Below are 13,904 nucleotides of genomic sequence, written 5' to 3'. Positions count from 1 at the left end.
GGTCAATAAGGCTCTACCCTACCTGTGTGTCATCACTGTAAATGGATCCAGGACCTAGCAAAGGCAAAACTGCTATGAACAATTCCGCGCCAAATACTAAGGACCATTCTGCAAACATGAGATTTATTGCGCCTTGAAAAAACACAGGTACCCGTAATACGATCGATTAATAGGTTATGCCACGTGCTGTGTAACGCAAAGAAGTTAAATGAACACTGTAAACCTTCACTGAAGACTTTGACACGTATGTTAACTTTCTAGGTAGGAGGCCATACTTAAGTACTAAACCTCTAGCAAGCATCAAGTATGTTGATTTCGTGGCTGAATCGGTTAAGGGCTGGAGCAGAAGATGTGTGAGTATCGTCAGCTTAGTGGTTCGAATCCAGCATAAGGCAAATTTTTGAACGACAGTGGTGCTCCATTTCAGCGGGGATACATTATTAATAAATACTTTTTTTGCTATTCATTTTAAGGGGCGCGCTCTGTTTTGGCGTATTTTCCCTAAGGATGGGTGAGGAAAGGTTAGGAAGGAAATCGGCCTTGGTCTTTTATTAAAGTGCCGTCCCAGCATTCTCCTGGTGGTGAAAATGGGAAACCGAGGAAAACCGTTTTCAGGACGGCCAGCGTGGGATTCGAATCCAACGCACACAAATAATAATCCACCCCTACCAGGTCACATCACAGCACTTACTCATTTCCTCACAATGTATTCCTGTGAGGTACACTTTGAATTGTTGCTAATTTATGGAGAAAGTGCTGTCGAATTAAAATGTATGTCACGTGCTCTGTGATGGTGAAAAGTTAAATGAACACTGTAAACTGGTCGATATTTCGAACGCTTGTTACTTTGAGTATGGAGAGAGTACCCTGCTTCCTAGTTACAGACCATCACGTTGTAGTCCAATCTGGTTACGTAACATCGGATAAGAACGGTCCTTTTCTTTGGAGCAGGATGATATGCGGCCATATTATAGTCACTGTAATTGGGGTTAATCGAAAATAAAAGTGCGCCAGCCTGTGATTCATACCTATTACCACTCAGCTTCTCTGATGCAAAAGCAGTAACGCGCGCTTTAGCCACCTTAGCTACCGCGAGCCGTGGTGTATAGCTAGCACGTTGTAGTCCTTATAGACACTTCCTGTCCAAACGTAAGATAGTGTTATTCGCAGCTGTGATCGTTTTCCACATTCATTATATTTCAGATAATAGAGATAACACTGCCGCTAATGATTTCTTCCTTGTTCGCGAGGATTATATAAACGGTACGGTTGTAATAAGGCCATAAAGAAGCAGGTACTAATGTTTTTCGGATGACTATGGTATGCGCGTTAGTTGGGTTACTTACCTCCGGAAAAAATAAGGGGATGGTGAACCACAGGGTATATATAAAATCCATATTCCGCATGTCATCCACAGCGATTATGAAGAAGAAAAAGAGTCTGTTTTAACAGCTGAAATTCGCACCACCGAGCTCGATAGCTGCAGTCGCGTAAGTGCGGCCAGTATCCAGTATTCGGGAGATAGTAGGTTCGAACCCCACTGTCGGCAGCCCTGAAAATGTTTTTCCGTGGTTTCCCATTTTCACACCAGGCAAATGCTGGGGCTGTACCTTAATTAAGGCCACGGCCGCTTCCTTCCCTGTCCCATCGTCGCCATAAGATCTGTGTCGGTGTGACGTAGGCTAAAGCAACTAGCAAAAAAAAAAAAAAGAAAAAAAGAAATTCGCACCAGATATGTTTGTTGCCTCTTTTTACAAGAAAAATACAACGAAATTCTCACAACCAGGAATTTGGTACTTTTTAATTAAGATTACGCGTCTGAAGCTTCGCTGCAGATAATTGTCAACGAGCACAGAATAACATAGAGATGGCGACTCAGACCGCAATGCATTTGCTCGCTGAGGCCAGGATTTGTTCGCGTCGCCATATTAGCAACAACGTTTGTGCCAGCCGATGAACGTAGAATTAAGGCTGCTCGTCCACTGCAGGCGACTTCGCGCAACTGTCTGCTGGCGTCTATTCCGTACAGTTCTGTGTGTCTTTCTGTAGTAGGCGTTGTCAAGTTATTAAGATCATTAAAGATTCTGTGAGATGGGTGATATGGGTTTAGTTTACTTTTAGGAGATTTACTACCTGATGAGGCGTCGGAGGAAAAATCGCAAAAGAAGACATCGATGGTAACACTAGCCAGTAGCGTAGCCAGGATCGATCGATTGGGGGAAGGGGGGCGGTTAGGGTTATGTTTACGAAATGATGACAGAACATAATAAAGGTGCTTGTGAGTGTGTGGTGTGCGCATGCATGAGTGTCTTTATAAGGTCACTGGTACAAGTGAATTATGTTGATATTCAGAGTGCAGTACACTGCAAAATCTTACATTAAAATACAGATCAAGGTCAACAGTTTTACAGTGAATGGTGTGTTCAGATTACAATATAAAATCCAACTTTCGAGGCATCTTAGAAAATAGATTCAAGAGATCTGTTGGTTTTACAATGATGTCTCTGTGAATGTTCAAAAGATCCAGCACTTTGAATCGACTTTCACTTGTTTATTGTCAGTTTCCGTTAATTTTCTTTTCAAAAACGTCCATGAGTGGGAGGGGTTCTAACCCCCTGACACTAGCTAAAAGGAAGCCATTGGGAGATTCCATTATCCGTTCGATGATTTGAACATCATCGGATGCGTCCAAAAACACCCCAAAACTACACTCTGTATTCAATAGACCAAGAATAGCCAAAATGCCACACTTCAGGGAGACAATAACGCCTTTGAAATGTTTTACTAATAATCGATAGTAAGCGATATGAATTCTTTTTAAAAGCTTTTATTTTGAAAAGAATCAAAGAATTCATCCTCTTCTTTAAGAACGTGTAGGAGCTTATTTCTCACAGCCAGTTTGATTGTCAGGAACCTTCTTCATATATGGAAGGAAGCTTACCAAACATTGATAATCGCCGTCAAAGGTAAAGAGGAACGTCTCAAAATAGGCACATCTTGTCACGATTCTCAGAATTCTCAACTGTTCTATGAGTCTGGTATAAGTTCGCCCACCTTAATGAATGATATGCTCACCCAACTTCTAAAATCTAGAGCTGTCCTAGATGACACTTGCTGCTCATATGAGCCAAGAAATAAACTACAACAATATTTTATCGTATGAGCTACACTTCAGTGTCCGAGAAAATTGCTTCTACGACAAACAGTTCATTTATTCTCAGATCATAGGAAACGAAGTTACACGTGGTCTGTTTTGAAGCATTATTTTAATGCAAGAGTTGTGTTCATGATTATCATATCACCTCACAACATTTTTACTTGCGTTCTCTTTACATTACCTAGAGCGCGTTGAGTTTTAACTAATTTCTGCCGCTTTTTAAAAATCTTTCTTGTTTCATCCTCTATAGATGAACGGTTATTACCTTATGCAGTTGATAAATGAACTCAGATCACCCGATAGGTATAACAAAGGCTTAGACAGTAAATTAAACTTTACAGAGGATTATTACTTACCTTACATATTTGTTAACTCCCTTATTTTTGCTCGAAAAGGAAACATAGGGCGGTGTTTCCAAAGTCATCGAACAAACTTAAGAAATCTTGCCACTTAACTTCCTGGGAACGTTGGCGAGCTCCAACACGGATTTAGAAACATTTCACAGGCTTCCCTTCCGGTTTTCCTCTCCTTAGAGGATAAACATTTTACAGATATGATAGCACTGATTTATTTTTCTGCTCTACTCCAAGGTTCCACACGCTGCCACAGCTGTAGGTGCAGTGATAAGACATTCCTCAGTGATAGCGGATAACTGACAGATCGGATATCATGAACCATCTGCCGCCCCCAGTCATTCTGAAGTTTCAGAAGTGTTATCTCTCCGTTAATCAAGAATACATTGCTCCTTGTTCATTACTGAGTTTATATCTTTTGTATAATGAACCGTTCACATAATTCGGAAACACACTGAGGGTCTGTAGAAAATCAGGTTATTAGAAAGATTTGGGCCTTACAGGAAAAAACCTACTTCTACGCAACTATGAGAAGATACATTTTGTTTTTTCACTTGTTTAAAGTCGCACTAACGCATCGAAGGTTTTCGGCGACGGAAGGATGGAAAAGGGCTAGGATTGGGAAGGTAGTGGCCGACGATTTAATTAAGGTACAGCCCCATCATTTGCCTGGTATGAACATGGGAAACCACGGAAAACTATCTTGTCGAAGGTGGAATTCGAACCCGCTGCCTTCCGACTGCAAGCTCACAGCTGCGCGCCTCTAACCGCACGGCCAGTTCGCTCGGTAGGAGATACATGATCTCTCCGGAGAGGATTCTGATACGCTTATTGATATCATTTTCTTTAAACCAAACTCTTCTCAAGGATACAACATAGATCGTATCATCAGATTTGAGACCCATGAGGGCCAACTTGAAGAAGAGATGCAGAGAAGATACAGTACCTACTTAAATATGAGTCAGTAACAGAATGCAATTACAATTACAATATTCGGTTTGATGATTGGGAGAGATGAGTTTTCATCCACTCATGCATGCATGAAAACAGTTCAGTTAGGCAATTAATTCTCATACAGTCATTCAGTAAATTCACAATGTCTATTGTAAGCTAAGGATAAAACTGTTCAGACTCGTGACACAAATAAATACTTGCACTAACACGAATTTATAGGGGTAAGATACATGTTGTACTAGACTATATAACAATGTTAACGTCTAGGACAAAATAAAAGCCGGGCTGAGTGGCTCAGACGGTTGAGGCGCTGGCCTTCTGACCTCAACTTGGCAGGTTCGAACCTGGCTCAGTCCGGTGGTATTTGAAGGTGCTCAAATACGTCAGCCTCGTGTTGGTAGATTTACTGGCACGTAAAAGAACTCCTGCGGGACAAAATTCCGGCACCTAGGCGTCTCCGGAAACCGTAAAATTAGTTAGCGGGGCGTAAAAGCAATAGCCTAACATTATTATTAGAAAATATTTTGCGGTTAATCCGAAAATTTCGTAATCCGAACAGGCTCCGGTCCCAATTAGTTCGGATTAACGAGAGACTACTGCATTTGTGTTCTTTTATTTTTAAAGGGGATCCAAATATCAATTTTCATGTCTGTAACATGTAAGGTTTTAATGATTTATTGTACATAATTTCGCTGCTGTAGAATCCTGGAGCTGACGTTGCCATGGTTACGGCAGTTCATTACTTGATCCGATTCCTAGAGCAGGGGTAGTGTGGTGCCAATATCTCCGTAACGGTTGGTCTTAGGGCCTTAAAACATGGTTTTCGGGCCCGTAGGGCTTACCGAGTTTTGTTCTTTGCGTCAAGAGGATTAAATAGACCTTTGTCTCGTTCTTATACGAAAAATTCGATATTTTGCCTATATTAGCCTATTATTTTTATATCTTCCCCCCGTGCCCCCCCCCCCGCCTCGAGTTGTTTTGAAAATAAAATACAGCCCATGTTATTCACTGGCAATGTAGCTTTCTATAGGTGAAGAAATTTTTAAAATCGGTTCAGTAGTTTTTGAGCCTATTCGTTACAGACAAGCAAATTTTTCCTCTCTATAATATTAGTATAGCAGTATAGATATGGCATAAAACCTTGGAAATGTGACCCAAAATAAGTTAAATATCGTCCAAAATTGGTTAGAAGATTTATCATAATTCATCATTCTAAAATAATGGTGAATATTAACTCCTATTAGCCAAAGTATACTCTACCATGTATATTTTTTTTAAAAAAAGCAAAGCAAAGCAAAGCAAAGTCACCTCCGTACAGGCCATGAAGGCCCTTGGAGGAGTGGAAGGTAAAGCCTTCCACCATTGTTAACTTCGGCACGTGATGGGGTAGAGTGGTTAGCTCTACGCTCGGCCGCCTTTGCCCCTCAGGAATTAACCTGGTACTCATTTTTGATGTAGGCTGAGTAAACCTCAGGGCCATATGCACATCCGGAAGTGGAAATTTCGTTTCTTAAGGGCGAGGATTCGAACCCACGTCCTTCCGGGGGAACCGAGCACGCCTTTACCGCCTCGGCCAGCCAGCCCCTTTTAAAAAGAAAAATACTAAATTAATTTTTCCCGCGAAAACAAAGAAATATATTTAACTGTACAGAGACCAAAAATGAGTACCAGGTTAATTCCTGGGGGGAAAAAAAAAGAAAAAAAGAAAGAAAAGAAAATGTTTAGTGCTTGTCGTATATACGACTGAAACGTGACTGCTTAGAATTACTGCCTTGTATTAACGGGACTGGAAATACAGTATTTTACAGAGAATGTTTAGGAGGGTTGAAGACAATGTCGGCGGACAGACCAGCAACAAACTGGCCATATTCCTTATATTCCTTTGTCCTTTGTATTTTGACAGCTTACTGTTCGCGAGATCCTACTTTCAAATTATATTTAATCACACAATGTTTTTTTAAGAAATCCAAAATAACACGAAGAAAATCACTTGGCATTATAGGCACAAAACATGTGAGTAATAAACACCTTGCGAACGGCTTAATATGGCCAACGATAAGCTCTTACAATATTTTTGGTCAAATATGTTTTAAGGTAAAAAAAAATGGTAAAATATACATTTATATGACCAATAAAGAAAAATCGAGTTATCGTGTTCACAAAAGCTAGAAATGTGTTTAATTTTTTAAAATAGAACGTTATAGAAATCCGAGCGCTGATGAGTACGTTCTCTGACACCGCTTTGTTTTCTTTGATTTTTTATTAAACTTGTATTTGTAGAATGTTAATTATGTATAAAATATACTACATCATTAATACATTATCGTTTGCATTTTCACACATATAACACAATACTTTTGTGTATGGTAAAATAGGCAAAGTTTAACAGTCTCTGCAACATGAGGTATGCGATCACTTTTATCAGTGTAAATGATAGCTTTTCTATTCACAGTTGAAGGTAGCAGTGTTACCAGATCAGTGAAATAAGATTACATTTTTCAATGTCTCGTGGGAACATAACCACATTTAATACTGATGACTGGGGTGCCGCAAGATAGAGAAATCCTAATTAAAATGGCTAGGTCTGCCGTATTTATACTAATATATTTAATTATTTAGTTCTTTTTCTGGGTTGAACCGTGTTGTTGTTTTCTTTACGTTACGTACAGTTTGTCGACGTTTCGAATACATTGCAGTATTCTTTTTCAAGGCGACTGAAATACCCCTACTCGATCCGAGGTAATCAGTCTCCCAGGCAGCAAACACACTACAAGAGTGGCCATGCCATCCCCATGTTCGTTGCATCGAGCCGTAGGGGTCGATGCATGAACTTGTAGCCCATCGACCTTATTGGTCTTGAGTGCTATGTCTATCGTAGTTAATCCCATTTCTCTAATGCTGCTGATGGATTGGGATACTGTGGAAATCTTGTAGTCATTCATTGGTCAGAATATGACCGGGCTCTGTTAGTGCTTAATCAGCATTCAGCAGCGGCGCTGAGAATGCGAAGCAGAAGTACGGACGTAGGTCACCCATCCAAAGAGTGACCGCGCCCGATGCTGCTTAACTATCTGTAGCAGGCGAGATTTTGTTCCAGTGCTATTAAGAAGAAGAAAGCTTAGGTGTTGGTTGGTTTAGGGGGTGTGTGTTCGTGTGCGTAAGGTGGTGTTGATGTCTATAGTGCTTCTTGATTGCCTGTTTAAGATAAGGGCAGCCAGGAAACGAAGCGGCATGACTGCCTTGGCAGTTGGCACGAGTCTTTGTGTGCGTGTCATGTGTTGGCTGTGTACGAGACTGAGGGGGGAGGTTTGTTACGCCTTCTTCTAGTCTGTGTGCTTGTTTCTAGTGTGGTCGGATGTTGGGCCGCTTTCAGAGGTACAGTAGTTCGGCCCCTATCCTGTCTTCGGTTTGTGTTGGACTGGTAGGGGGCGGCGGGGGTGTGGGGGGAAAGAGGTGTGACAACTGGTGGAGTAGTTTGCAGTGGGGGTGGAAGTCAGATAGTTTGAGCTGCTCAAACTGGGGTGGGGGATTGTTCACATGGTTTCGTGGTGGGTTTTGATTAATTTGTTTTGGGTATATTTGGTTGCGGTTGGGATGATGTGAGGTTGTCTGGGTGTTAACACTACAAGAGTGGTTCCCGACCTTGGTCTTATTTATCCTAGTCTTTCTGGCTGACGAAGGCCCCCTGGCTGTCTCGTGAAAATTCTGGAAAGTATATGCCACAGCCAGGTAGGGGGACTTGTCCGCGCTGTTATGTAATTAGAGGTTCATCCTGTGTGTTTATGTTGTGGTCTGTATGTCTTAATCTATGTATGATTGGCATCCAAGAATTCCTGATTTTATATCTTTCTTCTAAATTCATATTGTTCGGGTGTTTCTTGATTTTGATAGCCGCACGGATTTTCGTGGGCCTTCCCTTTCCTTTGCCGATGTCTTCGTTATTCGAAGTGTCAGACCTCTAAGTTGTACTTCCTCTTAAAGTAATAATCGCCACGCTATGATAGATATTATTGCCAAGGAAATTGACCAGAATTACTTAGCTGGAATCCTATCCTTAGTGTGTAGTATAATGTAAAACTGAAATGCAACCTTGGAATATTTTTTATAAGTATTTCAGTTGGTCAGAGCACGTGACCAGGAAATTGCTTGTTCAAGAATTAATGCTACCAGTATTCGATTATAGTGATGTAGTCTACACTAACATAAGTTGTTCACTTAGTTCTAAACTTCAACGGGCGCATAATACCTGCATGCGATTCGTTCTAAATGTTCCATTCCATTCCCACAACTTATTCCTCCATTAGCTGTCCTGGTTAATATTAGTTGATAGTTGTAAATACTGTACCATGCTGCTTCTCTTCTGCACAAAATACTGCAAACAGTTACCACCTCAGGTGGACCACCCTCAAGGTCATTAACACGATCCTTGCTGTCCATCTCCACTCATCACAGCAGTACGTAAACCGGGGACCAAACGTTCCTTGAATTCTATCCCGGCTGAAATTAAAGACATTAGTAACCTGAAGCTATTCAGGTGAAGGTGCTGGACGTTATACCTACATTGAGATAAATGAAACTAAGAAGCACCCTCAAACGTTAGAATATTAAATAAATATTATGTAAATGTAAGATTAGTAAATTATAGTTTAAATTTTTCAAGATTTAGTTTTTAATCATAGTAAATACTGTACATTAATTTACTAATTTTAAAATGCGTTTTATGACAATTTAAATTTCAGTTAAATGACATTTTACGTTAACTTTAAATTATATTTAGTTATAGTTTTAAAACCCTTATAATGCTCAGTTATATTATGTTTGTGCAGGTATATGGTTTAGCATAATAGCGTGCTTCATAACCTGAGCCCCGCCATGTACAGAAATAAATAAATAAATAAATAAATAAATAAATAAATAAATAAATAAATAAATAAATAAATAAATAAATAAATAAATAGCGAGTGCAGCTCAAGTATTTCGCTGTAAATATTGTTACGTGTCTCGAGAACAATGGCAGTGTAGTGTTTGTAGGTCAGTTCCTCCAGCTGGATGGATTATGGAGCTAATGTTATCAGTAAAAAAAGGAAAAAAATGTGCTTTCCCGACTGAAGAGATAGTGTTTGGATGGTGCAACTAGAATTCGTTATCATTTGGTTCAACGTGACCTGCGCTATTCTCTTTCTCTTGTCTTTGTCCTCTCTCGATAGCGGTAGGAATGTTGTTTTGGTAAATCAGAGGCTTGCTTTATTTCAAATGTAGACGGTAACTACTTCTGAGAGGAGTTAGAATTGAATAACTTCGTAATAATAATAATAATAATAATAATAATAATAATAATGATAATGATAATAATAATAATGAGCATATATCGCGCAGAATATCTACGCACTGTGATTAGGAAATGTAGTTACACAGGAAGTAAAAAATGTTCCTAAATTGGTTGTCATTTTTCCTAGAAGGAACTCTTCCTTTTGACCTTTTACTTGTTCCCTTTGAAATTGCGATCTACGTTTGAAGCTGAACCTACAAGGACGTTCCATCCAAGCAGTGTTCAGCTAACCTTCGTATTTCATGCCAATCTGAGTGGACCTCTTTATATTTTATTTCCTGAATTGGTGATACGACAGGTAATGTACTACATGACCTCGTTCGTGAAAGACCTACATAAATTTGCCTATGGCAGAAGACTGGTTTTGGAAAATAAACACAGATTCTGTTAAACGTTTGACTGTGAGACTTATTGCGACTAACCTACATACAAGTTTAGAATACGTATGATTGAGGCGTTGCCATAATACACTGATATACACACAATATTATCGAGAACTATTATTCGAAACAAGTATAATCTATGGGATGTAAAGCATATATCTTCCTGTTTCTGTACGGCAGCTTCCTACAACTTGTATTTTACACATTTCGTGTAACAAATGTTCACAAATTTTGAGTGATTTGTTTAGAAACAACGTGAATGTGCAAAATTAAGTTTTCTTGAAACACAAGCAAACGTATCTGTAACTTTCATCAGGCACATGAATATTACGATGAATCGATAGCAGAGCATTTAATCGTGAATCAGATGTTGCACTTCTCAGATATGTAAAATAAATAAATAAATATGCTAACTTAATTAAAGCCACTTACAAAGGGCACTAGGAAAGTTTTGCAGTGTGAGTGAACGCTTTAGACTTTTCAAAATAATTTCCACCACACTCAATACACTTCTCCATACGTCGAAACCAGTCACTGAACCAACTCTGCCACTTTTCTTCGGTTACATTTTCACACTCTTGATCCCATGCTGCCAGAAGCTACTCGTCGGATGCAAAACGCCGCCCTTTCAGCTTCATCTTCACTTCTGGGAAGAGTGCGAAGTCACATGGGGTAAGATCAGGACTGTGTGGAGTGTAATCAAGCGCAGTCAACCCTGATCTGGCAAGAGAATCCATTGTTACATTAGCACGATGTGCTGGAGCATTGTCGTGATGCAAGAGCCAAGTGTTGAACCGTGACCTTGGACGGTGCTGCTTGAGAGCCTGGATGACCTGAGGCAGACAAGTCTCACTGTACCACTTCGCAGAAACTATCCTTTGTGTTTCTAACACAACCCAAGTCAAGATGCCCCGTTTAGTGAAGAATACTGCAATCATCCTTTTCTTCACTGACCTTGACTTTCGCACAGTCACAGGAGTACCCTCATCTTCAAACAGCCACACTTTGTTCTGGGATTTTGTTGGGACATCGTAATAATAAAGCCAAGTTTTGTCACCAGTAACGATGCTGTTGACGTTACGCGATGTCCCATTTTCAAACTGTTCTAGCATTTCACGGCACCATTTCACTCGATGTGCCCTTTGTTCCTCTGAAAATGAATGGGGCACCCAAAGTGAACAAACTTTTCTAACATGGAGATGGTCGTGTAGAATTGAATAAATAGCTGGTGCAGGGATGTGGAGAGTCTCTTCTACCTGCCGACATGTCAACCGCCTCTCTTGCTCAAACATTTTCCTCACAGCTTCAATGTTTTCCTCAGTCACTGATTCAGACGGTCGCCCAGAACGAGGATCGTCTTCAACCCCAAAATTTCCCCTCTGGAACTCTTTATACCAGCGGAAAATTGTTATCCGATGTGGACAGTCTTTCCCCAGCACAGGAGTCATTTCCTCCAGGCACTGGTCAACAGTTAATCCACGAGCAAAATTGTAGCGGATAATTGCGCGATATTCACCTTTAGACCACACTGACATCTTAACTTGCTTTTATTCCCACTGCTTGGTAACAACTGGTGTGAAGGTCGCGCCTTGCTGTCTTCTAGACCGGTTTTAACCCCCATCTTTTCATCCCTCACCATAACAGGGGTGTCCAGCCAACCGTTTTTGCGAATTGCAAAACTTTCCTAGTGCCCTTTGTATATATTTAACAGAGCCGACATTTCCACCAATTTACATTATTCTTAGATATGTCTTTAATTGGTTAATTCCGATGGCTCCGGGGCTGGGTGTGTGTGCCCCATTTTCATCATCGGAATTCATCATAGGTAGGGCCCCATTTTCATAGACGCGCAGGTCGCCTGTACGGCGTCAACTGGAAAGACCTGTACCAGGCGTCTTCGGAGGCAACACGCCGTTATTATTATTATTATTATTATTATTATTATTATTATTATTATTATTATTATTATTATTACTATCTTAAACATAACATAAATATTAGGGTAATATTGTCGATCACATTTAGACATATTGTAGCATCAACTGCAGTTTTGTAATGAACATGCACCGTAATGTCCAGTGAGGTGGTCTCATTCTGCATTACATGTTTAGTTACATGTTTAGTCGTCTGGATTAGATCTGAACTGCGTCCAGTGTTGATAGGGTCATAACTAAGGTGACCACCTTTTAGTTAATCTTAACCCTGAGAAAATAAACCAGATTAAATAATTCTTAATTATTTGTAAACAAATGGGTATACATAGGTAAATGTTCAACACTGAACATAAAGTGATCTAATAATGTGATGTTTTAATGTAAATAACATTTCCACTACAGGTTAATATTGAAAAGTGAACCTTAACTGATCTGGCAACTTTTCAAACGTAGAGCTAAACTTCTAACAGCATTTAGCATGACATAGGCATGTATTCAATACTGAATCCTCATGATCTGACAGTATTTTACAAAGACAAAGGCAAATATTGAGTATTGAACGTTAACTGATTTTACAAATTACAGCGTAGTTTTCTTAAACTGAAAGGTATACTTTTGATTACTTTGACAGTATTTTAGCAAGATGGTTTGATCCTCTTTCGCTAAATATGCAGAAAATTGCCGAGACGTTATATAAACATTTAATTTGACACATAGTTCTTCCTTAACTAAGTTTTCGCTTAATGTGTTGCGCTCATCAGACCACAGACTTAATCAATGAAATTACTCGTTCAGTATATACATTGCTAACAGATACGGGAATTATTTTTGATACCAACTTCAAACGTTGGAGAAAATTTCAGTTTCGGAAAATTTCGACCCATGTTTGACCTACAGACAGGTTATTAATCATTTACTATCTGCTTTACTAAGAATTCCTCAAAAGAGTCATTTCATCATAAATAATGTCTTCATATACTTCAACGCTGCAAGAATTCTTGGCCTGAATAATTTCATTGAAATAAATTGAACGGTTCTCTTTGATATTTATAATTACAAAGTATTTGAAAAGAGAGTTCTCAAAAATCATAGCACTTTTATAAATAACTCAAGGTTCTTTGATGTACATTTCTTGTATGAACTTTTGTTTTCCATTTGGATCAAAATAATTCAAGGCAGACATAACATTACCACCAAGAAACCTATCTTTTAACCTTGTATCAATTTTGTTCTTAATTCCTCCATTACTACATGAACTTCTGAACTAGTTAAGGAATTACATTCTAATTTCAAGATAGCAGTTTGCAATACGTTCATATAATGATGAACAGAGTACATATGACACTCAGGAAAACAAATGTGTATTTATAACTTCATCCAGTCCATTTCCCTGTGTTCGGATAAATTCCCGCACACACACGTCTTACGAATTTCTACTCCCAACTCTAGAAAATAGGACTTAATAGCAGGCCAGGACAGAATGCGACGTTGTAATACACTGAACAAGGACAACCATCTTGTGATCCCCTGTCTAAAAATATTTTCAAATTCATTGCCCCAAAATTCAAACAGTTCTGCAACTTCTATGAGAGCCATTTTATTCTGTTGAATGCTTTTAAGGCACAAATGTGGTAAGAAACTGGCTTCTGTGGTGTACTTTTGACTAGTTTTGATGCCTCTTGCTATTAGGTACGTTTCCTCTGCCTTTACACCGTCATGTTTAACTGAAAATTGACTAGTGCAGTATCCCTGTCTCTAAAATATGCAGTACACTTTGGATTGTTGGAAAACTTA

The 13,904-nt window shown here is 39.4% G+C and overlaps 1 protein-coding gene across 1 annotated transcript in view; it reads right to left on the bottom strand.

Moving 5' to 3' along the window:
• The window catches only part of LOC136879233 (uncharacterized), a 38,898-nt gene extending 35,102 nt beyond the window's left edge, over positions 1 to 3,796 (bottom strand). The window contains exon 1 of the mRNA XM_067153041.2: positions 3,514 to 3,796. Coding sequence (XP_067009142.2) covers positions 3,514 to 3,581 — 68 coding nt within the window. The 5' untranslated portion in view covers positions 3,582 to 3,796. The remainder of the gene's footprint in view (positions 1 to 3,513) is intronic.
• Positions 3,797 to 13,904: the final 10,108 nt, after the last annotated feature.

Source organism: Anabrus simplex, chromosome 8, assembly GCF_040414725.1.
Source record: "Anabrus simplex isolate iqAnaSimp1 chromosome 8, ASM4041472v1, whole genome shotgun sequence".
Lineage (NCBI taxonomy): Eukaryota > Metazoa > Arthropoda > Insecta > Orthoptera > Tettigoniidae > Anabrus > Anabrus simplex.
This window is presented reverse-complemented; position numbering and strand designations above follow the sequence as displayed.